The sequence below is a fragment of the Ursus arctos genome, unplaced genomic scaffold, assembly GCF_023065955.2.
Source record: "Ursus arctos isolate Adak ecotype North America unplaced genomic scaffold, UrsArc2.0 scaffold_10, whole genome shotgun sequence".
Classification (NCBI taxonomy): Eukaryota; Metazoa; Chordata; class Mammalia; order Carnivora; family Ursidae; genus Ursus; species Ursus arctos.
Genome location: NW_026622764.1, coordinates 2,134,124 through 2,153,423, shown reverse-complemented (window position 1 = coordinate 2,153,423; position 19,300 = coordinate 2,134,124). Strand labels below are relative to the sequence as shown.

Genomic DNA, 19,300 nt, shown 5'->3' with positions numbered 1-19,300 from the left:
GAGCTGAGGCTCAAGTGTAGCCTCCCTGTGAGTGCGGCTGGATTGTGGGGCCGTGGACGGAGGGGCTCTGGCTCATTTTGACCTGGTTTGAGCCCCGACTGTGCACTGAGCTGGTGAGCCTTGGGTGGGTCCTCTTGCTTCTTTGGGCTTTATTCCCTTCCCTGAAAATGCTGACCGATGGGGTTATTGTAAGCATTAAGCAAAATGTGCGTGAGCGGACCAGAGCCGAGCGAGCGCGGCAGGTCCTCCAGCATGAATGCTGGTTGCGGTCTGCGCTGTGCCCTTCCCCCAAAAGACCCTGTGCATTCACTGTTGCTCAGTGTGCTGAGACATGGTAGGGAAGCCTCTCCAGTCCTGAAACGCAGCAGCCTCTGCCGGCGGACAGAAGGAAAGCGAGGTCAGGATATATGGTGTCCACAGAAATGGAACCCAGAGAACCCCAGCCCCCCACCCGTGAGCTCTCCTTGCCGTCCTGGGAGGGCGGCTGTGCTCGACCGCACCTTCCATTACGTGCGCTGCCTTCTTCTGGGCGTTAGAATTTCCACAGAAGTTAACTGCAAGGATTACATAATTCTTTGTATTTGTGAGAATTCCGCAGGAATTATTGACGTGGCAATAGGGGAGAAAAACAGAAAGCAAATAGGATTTTAGGGTAAAACTGTCCTTTTAAAATTGTTGTTCTCCATCCTTTTTGGGGGTGTGGGGGTTGATCCTCTAGGGTCGGGCTGGAAGTCTAGAGGGGGTGGGGTAGGCACTTTTGGGACTGATTCTAACTAGATATTTTTTCCTTGTGGAAGTGAGGATCTGTCCTGAAGATGGCATTTAAAGTGACTCAGATTGTTTACGAAAGTGTTCAGACTTTGAAGGGAAATGCTTGCGAGTATGTGATGTTTATCCCCTGTTCTGTGCTATTACTTCAATGATTGTTTGTGTCCTAGCTGAAATGCAAGGGCGGCGTTTTCCCAGAATAACAGGGAAGGAATACAGACAAGTTTGAGAGGGGAACCTCTGTGCCCCCTCCACGTGGCATGTCCACGGGGTGGGAAGGTCGCGGTCCTGCTCTGGCAGAGTGAGCTGTGGGAGACGCGCCGCCCGGGCTGGCAGGATGCGCTGCCTGTGTGCCCTTCTGAGGTCTCTGGGCCTCGAGAGGCCCCGCCCTGCCCACCAGGCCGACCCTGCTTCCCAGGCGTAAGTTGGGGAATTGAGACAGGGTTGCAGCTGGCACCACGTTGTGTTCTGGCATTTTAACCTGTAACCTCGTTCCTGCTTCCCTACATGGTTGAAGTCTTAAAGCTGCCACTCTTACGGGCTGATTAACCTATTTTTATGCTTAAATGTATTTCTTAAGGATTGACTTAAGTGTTCTGATTAGAAGTTTTAAAGGCTTTATTTGCAATTGTGTGATTGCTCATTGTGTTGAAATTCTCAGTGTGACTCTTGGGAATGCATAGGCAGGAATGCCCGTTGTGTGGAATGAGAGCCGGAAGTTTCCTTTTGCATTTTCACGGTAGTAGACATAGGTTTGTGGCTGCGTATTTTGAATAAGTTACGTGTTTCATGATTTACTCTGTAAAATGAGTTTTATTTTTCCCCCAGCACTATAATTGTTGCTTTTTGCCTGGCTTACATGACGGTTCTCGGTGTGAGTGTCCTTTTGTTGGAGCCCGCAGTGTCATTTCAGTGACTGCAGAGGAGATCCGCTGTGGAAGGTGGCTAGCATCCGTAGAAAGTAAGCGGAAAGAGCCATTGTTTTGTCAAAATAGCCATAACCAGCTGTTTTGTTTTGTTGTACTAAATTTAAAAAACTAAAATGAAATATGATCTATAAAGACTTAACTGTGTACGTGTTCTGGCATTCTGAGATCATGGATGTTAAAAGAAGTTACTTTTGTTTGTAGAAATGTCATTTTAAATTCTTAGTTTTAGGGTGTTTCTGGAGGGGTCGAGGAGTAGAACTTGCTTAGTTCCGGTTTTCTCTGCCACAACTACAGTTAGGAAATTTAATATCCAGAAAAAAAAAATATATATATATACACACATACATATATATATATATATACCATTCCGAATGGACTTTCTTGTGGCTTTTCTTGTGGTGGGAAAGGCTCTGCATGGCTTGTATTTGAAGGAGTTGAAATACACTTTTAGTACCATAGAGTTAGGCTTATGGGACTGTGCTTGATCAGTTGTTCGGCGCTTGGAGAAATGCTGCTAACATACACATTTCTCCTTCTTAAATCTGTCCTTTTGCTCCACTGCTTCAGGGATGGATAGGGTAGTTGGAAGAGATGAGCGTTTGAGGAAGAATGTGTGAGGGACAGGCACCGTGTGTGTGAGACAAAGGAGTAAGCACGGTCAGAGGGGCCACACCAGCCACTCAGGTCCGGTGTGGGCTCCGGGGTCTCCGTCCCCGCAGTTTGCCTTCCTCTATAAATGTGCATGAGAACGACCCCTGTGTGGCAGGCTCGGTGACGTGCTGGGGATTAGGTACAGAAGTGTCTCCGATGCCCAGCAGAGTGTTCATGCAAGAGCGGGTCATCCCCTTCCCTCTGCCCTTCCTGCTGCCTTCTCCTGGCTGCCACTCTCACTTCCACCTGAGCTGAGCAGAGGGGAGTGGCTGGGAGAAAGTCAGCCTGGGAGCACTCAGTTACCCACCCCGTCCTAGTGGGGAGAAGTCGGTGTGGAAGAAGGGAGGAGGCAAAATGGTGATAAAACGCGTGATTCTGCACACAGGTGCTCGAAGGTGCTGCTCCCGCCCTTAGATCCCCACAGCCTCGGGGTAGACCCGGGAGCGGTGCCGGGCTTCAGTGACCGCGGTCGGGGGCTGTCCAGAGAAAACCAGTCTCTAAAAGCACAGCGTTAGATACGCACACGGGCTGTGCCGTGTCTCGCACCCACACACCCACACACCCCTCTAGAGAAAGCTCAGCAGCTTCGTGATTACGTTGCGTCTCCATGAAGGGCCGTCTTACAGGAATAAAATCATGAAGCCTTATTCTTACAGAAATGAGAAAACGTATGTGTGGTAAGTTTTTATAGCTAGGATTATGTGAAAACTTCCCCTTTTTAATGATTTGCTTTGACTTTGATAATACTTCCAAAATGTATCTATGTAAGTTTATTTGAAAGGTTGATTTTAAGAAATGGAGACGTTGGTGCAGATGGGTAGATAGGCGGGCAGATGCAGTACTATTACCCACGTTAGTCCCGTGTTGTTTACACAGCCCACTCTGGTTTCAGTGAGTGCCCCTTGCTTAATTAACCAGGCCACCTCGTTTTCATAATCCCAACTTCAGTTAGAAGTAGCTGTCTGAAGGAGTCTTGCGTGCTTAAGAAGTGTAAGACTAGTTTTATAATGATTGATTCCTTTGTTTTCAACCTGAAACATGAAGCCTTTTATTTTTAAGTTGGTTTAGTTAAGTGAACGGTTTTCCCTGTGGTTGCATGAGATCCGTCGTGGTTGGGTGACAGGTGGGTTGTGCTAACACCGATTCTTGTGCTCACATTTCCACGTGAATTCCTTTTAGTTGAACTGTAGAAAACGGTGGTACTCAGTACTTTTGAACTAGCAGTCTCAGAGGGTGTACGTTTTCACCAGGACCCCTTAGTGTGGCTGGTACTCCCAAGAAGCTTGGGCAGTGGGCAGGTGTAGCTGAGTGGAGGGTGAGGGGGACAGAGGAGGCGAGGCACTGGCTGGGGGGGGTCCCTGAGGTCAGATCAGGTCACCTGCGCTGAGGACTGATCTGCTTCACAGTTTTCATATTTTTTGGCTTCACTTAAAGTGTTCTTCCCAGTAGGTGACGTGGGGGCTCCAAGGTCAGGGTGGTGACCTGAGCTGGTGTGTCCTCTCTCCCCCAGCTGGTGTGTCCTCCCCCCCCCCCAGCCTGTCTGTCTCTCACATCCCTGTGCCTGGAATGGGTAAGGGGCAGCAGTGAGGAGCGCAGGGGTGCAGTAGAGGAGTTCAAGTGCAAAGACCGGGTCCCCGGCGTGAGTCTTGATGTGTCTGTCACTGACCAAGCTTGATGCCCGCCGCTGCACTCCTGGCCTGTGTGGGTCGTTCCAGACGCTGTGGCTGCAGAACTGGAGCCCTCAGGGCAAAGCTGGCGTGCTGGTCGCGGAAGTTAGATGAGAAATAGGATGAAGGTGACGGGAGTCCAGAAAACACGCAGGCGTGGCTTCCAGCTCCCTTACTTTCTGAATACGAGCTCGGTGTCCTTATCTGCGAATGTGGGCGACATTCTTAATGTATCGTGAGGGCTCAGCGAGGTGATGGTGGAAGAGTGTTTTTGAAATTTTAAAGCCCACATGGATCAGTTACTTCATTGTGCTGTCTCGGGTTCGCTCCCTTTTTTTTTTTTTTTTTTTTAAGATTTTATTTATTTATTTGACAGAGACAGCCAGGGAGAGAGAGAACACAAGCAAGGGGGAGTGGGAGAGAAAGAAGCAGGTTTCCCAGTGGAGCAGGGAGCCGGATGCAGGGCTCGATCCCAGGACTCTGGGATCACGCTCTGAGCCGAAGGCAGACGCTTAACAACTGAGCCACCCGGGCGCCCCATCAGGCTCGCTCCTCACAGAACACTTCAGCGTCTGTCAGCTGGACTGGGAGGCGCCTGGAGTGTTAGTGCCCTGCTTCAGTTCATGGTAGCAGTAGAGCTACCCTTGAGGTGCCCAGATAATTGAAATCTGTTCTAGCTTGGAGAACACTTGCTGGAATTTGGATGCTCCTGGGTGAACTAGACTTGCCGAAGCGGCCTTTTCATGAGTGGAATGAGTGCATCTGCTTAGCAGACCACCAGCGTTCGGTTATACACGGCTGGTTTTGCTCCTCACCAGAGCAGTAAGAGCATGAACCTTCTGGGGTTCTCCCTTTTGGTGTTCCAATGTAGCCAGCACCTGTTTGGCTCTAAGTATGAAGTGTTCAAGAGACCGCGGTACATTTCACACCCTGGTGCTGCCGGCGGGGAGGTGCGGTTCCCTGCTTCTGTGCACGCACTAACTGCCGCGCCGTCTGCTCTCTCCATGTGGCTGCCGGCCGCTCAGCGAGCAGCTGGGAGAGTTCATGGAGACCAGAGGCGCCAGCAGCCCGGGGATCCTGGTACTGACCACCGGCCTCAGCAGACCGTTCATGCGCCTGGACAAGTACCCCACGCTGCTCAAGGAGCTGGAGAGACACATGGAGGTACTGCTTGCCACGTGCCTGTCACTGGGAATCCAATACCTTGTCAGGGAAACTCTCAATCCATTTTAGAGGCCAGAACCGACCAAAGTGCTTTGCACAGGTTTTTGACTTAACGGATTTTCAAAAATGGTTTTGCAAAATACTTAAGCTTTCTCCTTATCCCAACTTCAGAAAAAAAAAATGTCATCCTTCATCTCCTTGTCACCCACTGCTGCTGTTAGAAAAATCTCCAAAAACTAGAAAACGTACATCTCAGTTTTAAGTAGCATTGAGGGTGCCCTATTAGGGACACTTAGCCATGAGTGGTCAGGGTAATGTTTATACAGTCGTAATAGTAAGAGAATCCATCAATTCCTGATCTAGATTTGTCTTATTTTTGAGTAATAGGCTGTAGGCCTGGCAGAAACTTGTGTCCAAGTTGCTGTCTGGGTGAGGGTTGGCGAACTTTCCCCGTGAAGGGTGGGCCCTGTGGCCCCCTGCCCTGCCGCCCACCTCTGCTCTCGGGTGCCAGAGCCGCAGAGGCCCCGTGTGAGGCCGGGCGGAGGGGGTGGGTATGGACTCCTGCCTTGAGCTTTTCTCTTCTAAACTGTCATTTCCCCCAAAGTCCAGTAGCTCCATGAGAACAAGAATGGCACTTTAATGCTGAGAAAAATAAGATCACTTGTGGGTTGAAAAGTGTTGGGAAAGTTTCAAGCTAGTCTGTAGAGTGCCTTTTGAAGAAAAAACCTTCACATTATGAAAGCTAATAGTGTGTCTTCAATTCAAAGGATTATCATCCAGATAGACAAGATATTCAGAAATCCATGACTGCCTTCAAAAATCTCTCGGTAAGCGATTAAGCTACATATTATGGCTTTCCCCAGGCGTTACTATGACAAGGGAAAATTGAGAGTTAGAATTTGGGTGTACTCAAATAAAAATGAACATGGTAGTTTATTTACCATGGTGGTAAATTCGCGTGCTTTGCTGGGCTGTGGACACCAGGAATATTACAAGTGGTTTAACCTTTAAAAAGGCACCGCATGTTTGATGCCATCGTTACTTACAAAAGTCCTCCTCCGCGGGCTGCGTCTTTGGCGAAGACGAGTGGAGCCCCGCTCTGTCACCCTGCTGCCACACCCCCTGGGCTTCTGAAACGCACCTCACTTACCCTGCTTGCTCCTAGTCCCCTGCTCAGTCTCTGTGCTAGTGGAGACCAAGAAAACCAGAAGATACCTTCTTGTCCAGTCTGCAGTTTTTCCTTCTAAAAGCAAGATCTGCTGTATCGTTCTCAAATAATGTTTGAGTCCAGAGCTGCGTGGGTATTGCCCCACTTAATTCCATGCTCGTGAATTCGGTATCCTCGTTCAGCGGATTATTGGTCTTAGGAAGGAACAAAGTCATATGGCCAGTACTTCAGGTTCTGGAAGCTTGTATGTCTTCTAACAGTGGTATTCTGTGTCTCAGGCCCAGTGTCAGGAAGTACGGAAGAGGAAGGAACTGGAATTGCAGATCCTGACGGAGGCCATCCGGAGCTGGGAGGGAGATGACATTACGACCCTGGGCAACGTTGTGTACATGTCCCAGGTCATGGTTCAGTGCGCTGGAAGTGAGGTACGCAGGGTCCGAGCGACGCGGTGCCTTGCTCCTCTAAGCAGAGCGGGTGGGAACGGCACAGAGTGGAGGGACAGGGTGGCTGCTGGACTGATGGTGGTCCTGTTCCCATCTCCACATTGTTTTTCCTGAAACAATGTAAGATGCCTTGGGGAAAAACTGAGTTGAGAGCTGAAATAATTTGTATTTGGTATAATTTGTTTTGTAAATGCATTCCCACATTTCTCCGTGACAGTCAAGAATGTAAATACTTTAAAATGTTAGGCCTTTTATGATTGCGTAATAAGAGATTTTAAAGGAATGTCAAATTTAATAGGATTCCTGTATCCTAATTTGTTACCTGCCTTTTGTCCTTGTGAGACATAAAAGTGGCTTCTGCTCTGGTAGTGAGGTTCAGCTCACGGTGGACCGCTTGACCAGTGTAGGTCAGCCAGGGTGAGCGGTGATCAGCCTGTGTCACCTGGAAGGTGGCATCCAGACGGGGCCGGTGTCGCAGTTGTCTGCCGCAGAGCAGTGTGTATGTTCCCACCTGCCTGGGCCTTTCTGCCAAAGCAGTCATTCTAGGAGGTCTTTCTTCAGTGGTTTAGATCATTCAATCTGTTGTGTCCTCTCTCCTGGTTGGCAGTTGTGGAAATCCATTACCTGGTGGGTTTGGTGTGAGTGAGAGATGAGCGTAGACTCTTGTATCACCACCGAGGGAAATCACGGTTTGCTTCCCTGTGCGTGAGTTCCATTCACTTGCTCACCAAGCAAGCGTCTCTTCCTGAGTTTTGTCCTACTTTGTGTCAAAACAAAACAAACCAAGAACAGTAATTAACATGATCAGAATATGCTAATGATCCATTTGCAAACTTGAAACTCTCAGGACAGTAAGAAAACTGAAACTAATGTCAGTTTGGGGACTGTAGGAAATCGTGACTTTCTAGTCTACTACACTGACTTAAAGACCCCAAATCTTTCCAGAAACAGTCTTTTAATCATGCACATTTAAACATTGGGAAGTGTTTCTTTAATTTGTAAGCAGTGTTTTCTTTATAATGTGAGATCTATGAAACATGTATAGGTGTGCTCAGACAGTGGTTCCAAGCCATGATGGGGAAGATGGTGGTGGGTCCCACAGGTTTCTTCATGACAGGGCCTCACGGTGCCTGGGCCCCTTGGACTCCCACCACGTGTTGCACACCTCCATGCACAGCGTGTGGGAAGTGCCGTCACACAAGTTGGAAGTGTGCAACCTATTTTCAAGGCCTGTGGCTGGCATCGGAGGACTCTGAGGACGACCCTGCTTCTGGACCCCTCGGCATTTGCGAGAAATGGCTGCTCGTGGAAAGAGCTGTCTGCATTCTTGACATTCCTGGGAATCTGTGTCCTTTCCTTATGGTTTCTCTGGGACTTTTTGTTTTTTTAAAACCTTTTTGAAGCAAGTGGTTTTTAATAGAAATGCGTTTAAGTCTTTCATGTAAACTAGCTGAGGTTTATAGTGTGAATGAAAACAACATTGAATTGATGTATTGGGCTTTAAGGGAAGTGCCAGGAATTACTAACAGACCAAAGTTGAATTTAACATTTTTTTATCTTGTCCTCCCTCCTTCATCTTGAAAGTTCCACCTGTTTCCACCACAACCCCCAAACTTTTAGTTCTTTGTTTTCTTTCAAACATTAAAAAAAAATTTTTTAGACTAATTAAGATTTAATGGCAGAGCTGAACTCCTTAACCATTTTTTTTTTTAAAGATGCTACAAGGGCTACTTGTAAGTCTAAGACTATCATAATTTTGTTTCCATTTATTTTAGCTGATAGAATTTGGTAGAAACAAGGAAATGCAGTACATGTTTCATAAGATCTAATGTAGATACTTGTTCTCACATCTGTATGTTTTAAAAACAAAATTACTTGGATTTGTTTGTTCTTTTACATTAGGAAAAGAATGAGAGATACCTTCTGCTCTTCCCAAATATTTTGCTAATGTTGTCTGCCAGTCCTAGGATGAGTGGTTTTATCTATCAGGTAAAATACATTTTAAATTTATATTTTATTGTTTACTGTGGATCTGAGAATCTGTTCCAGACGTAGTTTGATTTTTGGGTGAAGTACTTACGTTCTGTCTGTAGTGCTGTATGTATAGCGTTCCTTAGTCGGATACGTACACGTATCTCCTGGCTGTGCAGACGAAGGCTCGTGGGAATCTACGCACAGGTAGGAGGAAACCAGTGACATTTGAGGGCTGCCTCCTAAGGACGCGGGCTGCTTGAGGTGAGCCCGCCAGCTGTGTCACCGCCTGAATCCTGTCTTGGAGTTGCCACCTTCCTGGCCACCATGGTGCCGCGGCGGCGGGCTGGGCTAGTGGGAGGGCGCAGACCGAGAGGCCCCAGAAGCCACCCAGCGCTGCAGGAGACTGGCCGAGGGCGGCTGATGCAAGGAGCAGCAAGTAATCACTTAACCTTAGTTTTAGTCGTCTTGCTGACACTCTTTGAGAAGAGGGGCGAGCTGATTTAAGAAGAAAATGCAAGGGGTGGGGAGGTGTTTTGTTTCTCTACAGAAATTTAAAATGGGATGTTACGTAGCGATTTTCTGTCTAAGTAGGTGCTTCTGGCTTCACGGACTTTTTTCTGTGGGGTCACAGAAGGTCGGGTCCTCCCCGTCACTCGTTCCCAGGCCTCTGGCCAGTCACCTGGTCCTGCTTCAGCAGGAGTCACCCTTTTGTTGTCTGAGAGTCTTCAGACATAGTATGCGCTCTGTCCGGGACATGGACACGAGTGGGCGCTGAGTCCGAGGCGTCTGTGGCATGTTTATGCGAACCCCACAGAAAGCTTTGCCACCCACAGAGGAGCAGTTGTCACACACTCCAAAAAGAGCACTTTGACATTGGTACAGCTGGTATGTGCAGGTAAACCCAGAAAAACAGTGCCTCTTAATTTGTCAGGGTGCTGCCAAGCAGGCGTCTGTGGCTGAGAGGGCACCTACCCATGTTCCCCCAAACTGGCAGCTCCGCCCTGCTCTGGCTTCATGTCTTGTCTCCAAGAGGCTGAGGACGGGTCCTGCTCGGACCCGCGGGAGTAGAAATTGCTGTTTGGGGCTGGCTCAGGACCCTGGCGATGAGGCTGGTGTCCATGCCACATTTGCCCTGGATGTTGGCGTGCCCCTGGAGGCCTCATGCCCCCAGCGAGACCCCGCTTTCCCGTGCTGTGCAGTGTCCTGGGAAGGGTGTCTGAGTGCGCGACCATGCTGTGTGCATCGTCAGGACCCGTTTCTGGCTCTGAGGGACGGAGAAGAGCGTTCAGTCCAGGACTGTGCTGTCTGCTGCTATTGTGCTGGGTTTAGCACGCGGCTGCTCCCTCGTCTTCAGCAGCACTTCCCAGAGCTGTCCTTATGCTTCTGTGTGCAGCGCACGGCGGTGTTCAAGCCTGTCCGACCATGGAAATGCCAAGCACGCTCTAACGTGCCACTGGGTGAACTTCCGGACGGGCTCAGTGCTTGTGTGGGAGGGGGGTGGGGAGACCGCCGTGGGTGCTGTAGGATGTCGGCAGCTCCTCGGCAAGTTGGGAGCGCCCAACCAGCCGTGGCACTGCCGCTGTCCCCTCTGGGGCCCCCTACCTTGCTGAGAACCGCTGCTTTGGGAGCCGCAGAGTGTCCTCCCCACCCCGAGAAAGCACCGACAGACTTCTCCGTGAGCCTTGGCCAGCGTGTGCCTTGGGAATACGTTTAGTTTTTAGCCCCGTGCCATCGCGGATGGTTCGTTTGCAGCCCCGTTCTAGTGGTGTCTGTCCCCTGACCTTTCCCGTTCTGGTTCCCACCCGTTGTCTGCATTCCGTGTGGTGCTTGGCACAACTACCAAGTTCTCCCGTGGACAACCAGGCATCATTCCTGCACGGTTCCTTTCACTCCAGCTTCCCCGTTTCGCCTTCCAAGGTGGGACTCCCTCCAAATTTCTCTGTGAGGCAAACCCGTGCCTCCTCTGCCTACGGTGTCTGAAATCACTACTGTAGAGCATGGTTTTTTGTCCTGATAGGGCCATGTCCTGTGCGCTGGTGTTTATGTCGAGGACCGATCACGTTCAGTTTTTGTCCTGGTTGCTGCCATGTACCTTACCGCTGGCTCCCGTTTGTGTTGAATACAGTGTTATGATTTCTTATTTGACCTAGAGATTTTGTAATATACACGTATACGGCACAAAGAGCTTTGTTGGTTTACACAGTTCTTCTGTCATTTCTAAAATCATTTAATACTTATTTTGATAATGGTACCTTCTTTACTAGAAAAGCACTAATTGTTTTTTTTTGTGGGGGGGGTCTTTTTTAGGGAAAGCTACCAACGACAGGAATGACAATCACAAAGCTTGAGGACAGTGAAAATCATAGAAATGCATTTGAAATATCAGGTGATAGGCACAGACTTTGTGGATGCTTTCTGTCCCGGTGATGAGAGGCAGCTTACCATTTGTGTGCAGACTCTTGTTGGACTGTCCAGAGGGCTGATGGTTAAGCGCTGTTCAATTCTGCTCTGGGTGTGTGTGTGCCTGTGTGTGCTTTCTACCTGTTTTCCCGTTTCAGCCTGTTTTTCTCACTTCCAGGGAGCATGATTGAGCGGATCTTAGTGTCCTGCAACAACCAGCAGGATCTCCATGAGTGGGTGGACCACCTGCAGAAGCAGACGAAGGTCACCTCTGTCGGCAACCCCACCATCAAGCCACATTCTGTGCCATCTCACACGGTAAGTACGCCTGTACTTCTGCCTCCGCACCGTGGGGGAGTCAGCCTTTGGTCGGGTTGTCATCGAGTGAGCAAGTACTCTGAAGCGTAATCGATATGTGGATCAAGAGTACAAATGTGGGTCTGGATTTCCTGGATGAGTGGCGTGTCCGTGTGGCGTCGCTCATCGCCTCACACTGCTCGCTCCTGGGCTGTGCCTTCCCGCACGTGGTTTGCTGGCATTGGCTCAGACGGGGGCCTAGGAGACCAACTTATGGGGCTTTTCACCTGAAACCTCAAGAGCCAGTAGTCCATAGCTTTTTTTTTTTCCTGAGAATCTTAACTTAATCATTGTTTTGATTTTAAGAAATCCATTTATCTTCTACTTAGAAGAGCTCACCAGCTCTTTGACATTTTAAGTACTTAAGCATTTTGAAGTATCTCAGCACAAAGTGTTCATGTTTAAATGAACTTTCCACTGTTTTCTGCTCAAGATACCGGTATCAAGTCCTTGTCGTAACCTCCCTCATCTTTCTCACACAATATTGAAGTGTGCACAGCTTTTCACAGGTGACCTGTGAGTGCACAGTATTTCCAGGGGGTGGGCTTTTCTCACATCCCTGTTAGATGGTTGTGATCTTTATTTGGACTTCGTACCGCGTGGTTCACGTCTATATTCATTATTCTTAGCAGTCAAGTTTTTGCTCAGGAAGAGTGGCTGTAGTATAACATTCTTTTTCTTTTTTTTTAATATTGATTTATTTGGGAGAGAGCACACTGGTGCAAGCAGGGGGAGGGGCAGAGGGTGAGAGAAAAGCCTCAAGCAGACTTCCCACTGAGCACGGAGCTGGATGCGGGGCTCAATCCCAGGACCCTGAAATCATGACCTGAGCCGAAATCAAGAGTCAAATGCTCAACCCACTGAGCCTCCCAGGCGCTCCTGTAGCGTAACGTTCAGAGTGGTTTTGTCTTCCTTGGTTTCTCTTGACAGTTTGGAGGTTGAGACTACTTGTTTGCTTTAGCTAACGTTTCATTTTGAATGACTCTGCCATTTATAACTTCTCCATATTTAAAAAAAAAAAAAACACTAAAGATGCTTAGCTTATATGGAACTAAGTTTGTTCCAAAGATGATATGTGTACATGTGTACGTTTATAAAGAAATACGGAAGTGCTTCTTCATACTGTCAGCAGCACCTTGAAACCAAACAGTAGGATTTCACGCCAGGTAAAACGTTGTTCTCTGCACCCTGGAGGTGTTCCTCACGAACACGCATTTGAAGTGTTACATATTCTTCCTGGGGAGTTGCCTCTTGGATGCATTCTGTATTCTCCCTGTGATCCAGCTGCATTATTCTCATTTTAGCGTAGAACATTCCCCTCTTTTGGAGAAACAAATCCAAATACTATTTACTGTGGTGTTATTGTTAGAAGAGATGTTCTACATAATTTTCTCCCTTTGTGAATTATGTAGTTTCAAAAAATTGTTACGTAATTAGTGGTTGTATAGCCTGTTACAAGACACGCACGCACGTGCGCGCACACAGACACAGACACGCACACAGCCAGGATGGGCCTGTGGTTACTGCAGGAAGTCTCTTGCTCTTGCCTTGGGGCGCGGTGCGTCAGCCACTGCCAGGCTTCTCATTAAGCATGTGTTTCAAATAGGCAGTTCTTTTGAATGATGATCTCACCCTGATTTCCAGCTCACAGAACAGTTTGCTCTTTTATTAAGCGGGCTTTATTGTTTTAGGTAATTTGAGGTCATTGGCCGATTTTGAGTATTATTTTATTGAACATTTTTGCATTTAATTGTCACTGTAATGGAATATTTTGGGGTTTTCCAGGAATATGAACCCCCTTATCTTTCTGAGAAACTAGATTTTGTATAACTTTATTTTGATTAAAGCTAGTTTTTCTGAGAAAATAACTTGTTTTACCCTAGGGATTGGCAAAGTTTTCCTGCAAAGAGACAGTAAAATATTTTCAGCTTTACAGGCAATATGGTTTTTGTTGCAATTGTGCTTTGGTTTTATAACCGTCAACAGGAAGGGGCCTGGCTGTGTCTTGGGAAAACTTTTTAAATGAAAACAGGCATTTAGCCCGCCCCTACATCACCAGGCGGTAAATATGTGTCTGGGGAGAATTACCCTCCCCCATAACCAATTTCCAATACAAGAAATGCCTGTTCTTTTACAGAATTCTGATGTATGCTAAGTGGAGCACCTTGTTGCAAATGCTACTCTGTGGCGAGTAAAGGTGGTGGTGGGGTGCCTGGGTCTGGGTCTCCGCATCCTGTCGCCTGCTCCCCCAAGCTGGCCTGACGCACAATAGACGGGTGCCCCAGAAGCTGACTGCTTGGGGTTGGAGATTAAAGAAATGATGACAACCTGGGAGTGTTTTAGAAACGGGCAGAACCTCGTGGGTCTGGTTGAGGGGACCCCTGACGGCAGCTGTCGCATTTCGCGCTCTCTTCCCCCCGCAGCTCCCCTCCCATCCGATCGCCCCATCCAGCAAGCACGCGGACAGCAAGCCGGTGCCCCTGACGCCTGCCTACCACACGCTGCCCCACCCCTCCCACCATGGCACTCCGCACACCACCATCAACTGGGGGCCCCTGGAGCCTCCGAAGACCCCCAAGCCATGGAGCCTGAGCTGCCTGCGGCCCGCACCTCCCCTGCGGCCCTCGGCTGCTCTCTGCTACAAGGAGGTGAGGTCTGAGTGTAGGCGAGTGTGAACTTGACAGCTTGGCGTGTTATGTTGGCTGTTCTGTGCTTCATTCTAGAGAATTCAGAAATACGGAATCCTGTTTTTCTGTCTGTGATTCTGTGACATAAAAATACAAATCCGCTTCAGAACTGTGAAGGTCTGCCTTGTTTTATCTGTCCTTCCCTTCTGCTTCGGCTAGCACTAGACTCTCTGTGCCCTTTGCAGATGGGCCTTGCTTCTTGCCGCTGGGAGCCTGGAGCAGAGGGCTCCTCTGGGCCTGGCCTCTGGCGAGCCTGAGTTACTTTGCGCACCTAATTCATGGTGTCTTGCCTCGGCTTTCTGACCCTTTTCCAGGCGCGAATGAGGGCCGACCTGGAACCCTGCATTGGTCACCGGGAGCTATTTGATAGGAAGACAACATGCACAGAGGAAAGTGGGAGAACGCGGTTCTCCAGCTCTGTGCCGGAGAGCGGTGTCTGTGGTGGTGTCTGTCTTGCATGGTCACACGAGGCTGCTGACGCTGCACCTGCGTTCAGGACCGGAAGTACCTTCAGTACCTGAGAAATAGGTGCACTGGAGGAAGCTCGTCCTGAAGTGCTGGGTGTGGTCATGAGCACAGTAAGCGTGGACAGCCTGCATGTGAGCCTGAGTACGGGGCGTGATGAGGCTGCACGTCCTGGTGCCCTCTCCTGGTCCGTCTGAGGTCATGTTTGCCCACGGCCCTGGACCCCCCATCCTTGCCAGCAGCCCTAACTTTTACAATGCACAGAAGTATTACATAGATGATAATCTGTCCTCGATGTGTTTTTGTTAATGAATTTTGCTGTTTAGCTCCTCTGTCTTGCTGGTGGTCACATGCCCACGTGCAAGGTTGCTTTGTCATAGGCGGTTACGTGATGAATGTTGGGATCTGTTACTCATTTAGCCTGTGCGGATGGTGCTGGTCATGCCGGCGGGAGTCTCCCTGCTGTTGAGGAAGGGTGGGTGGAGAGTGTCTAGTCATGGACCGCAAAGCATGAGGGGAGGGGTGTGGCCATGAACCTGAGCATCTGGTTTTGCTGTTTGGGCTGCACCTGCTTTGCTGGACCTGGTGCTGGGGTCTCTAATTGTGGCCTCATGTCACTGAGCCCCTCCGAATGCTTTGTGGAAGTTCTTCCACGGAGTGTGCGCGTGGGGCTGGGCCTGCGGGTGCATGGCGTGCTGCCCAGGGCCATAGAACACATGCTGGATTTAGTTCTTTGGACGCTGATTTCTGCCACATTTTTAAGAGTCTGTACAGTTTAGCAAAAGACATTTTGAAGAGCTACCTTTCAAAACCAAGCTGTGTTCCTTCTGTGCTTTAGGTCTGATTCCTCCCATAGCCTGTGTCATGTTGGTTTCACATTGTCAGACTCAAAAAAGGTTTGTGTGACATCAGTGATGCAGCAGTGAGACCTTATCAGTATTTCATACGTGCTTGGCCGCCAGAGCCTGGCCTGTCCCTGTGGACTCTCCGTGCGGTCTTTGTACCTGTGTTTCAGGGGGAGGGGGCAGACCATCGCATCGTGACTCAGCCGTGAGCTCGTGTGCCCGCGGTGGAGCCTGCGCTCTGTCCTCCACGTGCATCTCACTCAAGGCCCACAGGCAGATCTTGTTCCCTTTCCTCCTTTCTTGAGGCTTCTGCCTTTCCTCTAGAAATAGCCTTAGTTTTCCCGGTCTCTTTCTGGTTCGCTGCAGCAGATGGGCCTGCTCCAGATTTACAGCACACGTGCGTCTCTGCCTGTGTCGGCCAGCCTGCCCGCGAGCCCGCAACACCTCCGCGCTGCGTTGTCACAGTGCCGATGGGTCCGAGGGCCCCGAGGGCTTTCATCTCAGCCTCTGCCCTGTTGATTTTATATGAATGTTCAGCGGCTGGCCCGGAAAGCCCAGTACGAGTTCACCTTGAGCGGCTGTAGACGCTTCATATTTCATGCTGTCACCAACACGCCAGGAAAAATTACTGCCTTGGGAATATGTCAGTGCTCTTTTCCCTTTTTCTTTCTCTAGGATCTTAGTAAGAGTCCCAAGACCATGAAAAAGTTGCTACCTAAGCGCAAGCCTGAGCGGAAGCCTTCAGACGAAGAGTTTGCCCTGCGGAAAAGTGAGTACGCCCCGCACGTGGGTGCAGACACGACCCTGTCTCGGGCACAGCGTTCACAGCATAGAGAGGGGGCTGGTGGCTTTCCAGAGGCTTCAGCTGTCGGCGTCTGAGCTTTAATGTCTTGTCTAGAGGACGTTGAGGAGCCAGAGCAGCGAACCCTTCCAGCGGTGGCGCCCGAGAGCAGGAGAGCTATCTGGCGATGAAGCGCCCCCGTGGTTTTCCCCTCGATGGAACTGCTCGCGGTCTCTTGGGCCCTGAGATCACGTGTTCTGGGAACCTTGGTCAGGGGTCCAGGGTAGCCCTGGGACTGCCTGCTCTGTCTGGCTCCCTCCTTGCCCTGCGGTTTCCATGTGTCCAGGGGACACCCCACGCTGCTCCGCGGCCTGAGGTCTTGTTTCTCCCTGCGTGTGTGTATGACCCTCGCTGCCTGGCTGTGACCTCGGGAGATGCTGGAAGTGGCACTGGATTCAGCACCTGATCTCCCAGACAGCCTCTCCCACGGGAGATGCTCCGTTGATAGTGTATGAGCAAGTAGAGCTATTTCGAGAAGTGACTGGAGAGATGAAGTGTGTGCACGTGCCCACTCGCTTCTTCCCACCGCCGAGCTGGTTTCCCGGTGCGACAGGCAGGAGGGGTTCTGTGGCTGCAGATGAGCGTGGGACTGTCTGGCAGTGCAGGAGGGCCTCGAAGCGGGGACGGCCCAGGCAGTGGCGGCCTCAGGGAAGTGGTGGGCTCTGTCTCCTTGCTTCTGTGCGCCCCCTCCCTCCCCACACACCCAGGACCTGTCACGGGTCTTCCTGACTTGGTGGAGCATTGCTCTTCTTTCTTGCCGTACTTATTGGGACCTTTCAGGGATTCATTTATAAAAGAAGACTCCTGGGAGAGATGTTTGTAGTCAGAACGTGAGTGTGGCTTGATGTCACCCCAGGGAAGGGTGCCTCTTGATTCGGGGGCTCCACAGGGTCCCTGGAGTCCTGGCGACCTACACGCAGGCCTTCTCCCCCACTCGTCCCAGTCTGGGTGATAAGCTGGAACTGGTAGATGCAGGGAGGGACCTAGAGGCCACTCCAGGAGCGTGAGCGCTCGCACTGCCCTGCCGCCTGCCGTCACTGCAGCGGGCAGGGTGTCGCTTGCCATCATGGTGGTCCTCCTCCTCCAGATCCTGAGTGTGCAGAGCAGGGCTGCACTCCTAGGACACTAATTAAGTGGGTAAGGAAGACTTCTGCCTCGGGGGCTCTGGAGCCCAGTGCCTGCGCTGCTTCCTCCACCCAGTGCCCTCTCCCCACACCTCCCAGCTGCCCTCTCTAAAATGGCCCCAGCACCCCTCCCTCCCCCACCCTTTGCACCAGCACACTGTCTGCTTGTTTAGTCTCCTGTTTTCTCCTGTAGCCCCATGGGGATAGCAGGGAGCCCCTGGGGCGCATGTGAGAGCTGGTGGGGTTCTCAGAGGTGCCTTGAGCACAGGGGCAGCTGCAGTCCTGCTGTGAGCAGTCGACATGATGGGCCTTGGTTTGAACAGGATCACTGATTGCTGTGTTGAGTTGTGATGAGCAGAGGTGGGAGTAGGGGGGCCAGGTAGGAGGTGAACTGATCCCGGTGAGGATGATAGGATGGCGGCTGGACCAGGTGACCACAGTGTAGTGGGCCAACGTGGACAGAGTTCAGATTCCTTTGGAGAGGGAGCCTGCAGCTGTGGTTTCTCAGCTGGGGGTGACTTTGCCTCTCTTGGTGATATATCTGGAGGCCTTTTGATTGTTACAGTTGGGTGTGGGTACTGCTGCCTTATAGTGAGTAGAGGCCGGGGATGCTGCTAAATGTTCTAGAGCACACAGCACCCCCCCCCCCCCCCCCCGCAGTCGTGCCGAGGCTGGGAAGGGTTCCGGCAGGAGGAATCCCAGGCCTGAGGCCAGTGGAAAGGAAAGCTGTGCTGACGACAGCTGCGCAAGCCATGAGATGCATTGCGAGGAGAAGAGAAAGACAGGGTTGGGTTTAGGGAGCTGAAGAGCCAGTGGAGGGAACTTGGAGGGACTGGGAAGTGAAAGGGGAACCAGGGATTCCATGTGGATTGGAGGACAGACGTCAGCCATGTGACCTCTGTGTAAGGAGGGCCTGTATGTCTCAGTGCTCCCTGAGCACCTGCTCTCAAGTCACATGGTGCTTTTCTAAGTTATTTTAGTCTTGCTTACATTCAGAATCCTGGAAGTTTTTGTTCGTGGGATAGCCTGTGCCACATAGGAAATGTGAGGAAAACAAGCTCAGTGATAGCCGTAAACTGACACTACGTCCTGGGGAGGCCAGCGGGCGTCCTTTGTGGTGTCCGTGCTTTCTCTGGGCGTTGGGTGATGAGTGTGTAATAAGCCACCTCTGAAGTAGCGGTCTGATCCTGTCATCGGGACATCGCTGTCCTCGGGGCAGAGGTGGAACGACGTGCCCGTGGAGTTGCCATATTCAGCAGGTCCTGAAATGCCATGAGGAAGACCTTCTCTTGCTTCTGAGGGAGCAGCTTGTGTACCTGAGGGGCTGCGGTCAATGACGCCAAGTCCATTTCTCAACAGCTCTTCAACTCTGGGTGCTAAAATTTGTGTTTTGTTTTTAAATTTTGTTTTAATGTAGTTGACCCACGGCGTTATGTTAGTTTCGGGCATGCCACATCAGGGTGCTCTGTGCTGCTCAGCACCAGCGCGGCCCCCCCCATGGCCGTGTAGCGCGTCCCCCCATGGACTGCACTCCCATCCCCAGGGCCTGCTCCTGCCTTACCTGGAGAGCCTGTACCTCCCACTCCCCCTCATCTGTTCTGTTTCCCTAACCGCAGGCCATCAGCTCTCTGTAGCTACAGGTCTAACGCTGCCGTTTGTTCGTTGGTTTTATTTTAGATTCCACGTGAGTGAAGTCATGGTATCTGTCTTTCTAGTCTGACTTACTGCACTTAGTGCACTGCCCTGTATGTCCGTCTGTGTTGTCACAGTGGCACGGTGTCATCCCTTTCATGGATGCGTATGTCGCTGTGTGTGCC

The 19,300-nt window shown here is 50.6% G+C and overlaps 1 protein-coding gene across 19 annotated transcripts in view; it reads left to right on the top strand.

Annotated features, from left to right (window-relative positions):
• ARHGEF7 (Rho guanine nucleotide exchange factor 7) overlaps positions 1 to 19,300 on the top strand; it is a 137,062-nt gene that overhangs the window by 102,832 nt on the left and 14,930 nt on the right. For all 19 annotated transcript variants that reach the window (XR_007188973.2, XR_006408518.3, XM_048215744.2 and 16 more), the window contains 8 exons: positions 5,041 to 5,179; positions 5,947 to 6,006; positions 6,626 to 6,772; positions 8,693 to 8,779; positions 11,072 to 11,150; positions 11,343 to 11,482; positions 13,945 to 14,169; positions 16,194 to 16,287. Coding sequence is in view for 17 of the 19 variants with exons in the window: in XM_048215744.2 (XP_048071701.1) it covers positions 5,041 to 5,179; positions 5,947 to 6,006; positions 6,626 to 6,772; positions 8,693 to 8,779; positions 11,072 to 11,150; positions 11,343 to 11,482; positions 13,945 to 14,169; positions 16,194 to 16,287 (971 nt within the window). In the remaining 2 variants the exon portion in view is untranslated. The remainder of the gene's footprint in view (positions 1 to 5,040; positions 5,180 to 5,946; positions 6,007 to 6,625; positions 6,773 to 8,692; positions 8,780 to 11,071; positions 11,151 to 11,342; positions 11,483 to 13,944; positions 14,170 to 16,193; positions 16,288 to 19,300) is intronic.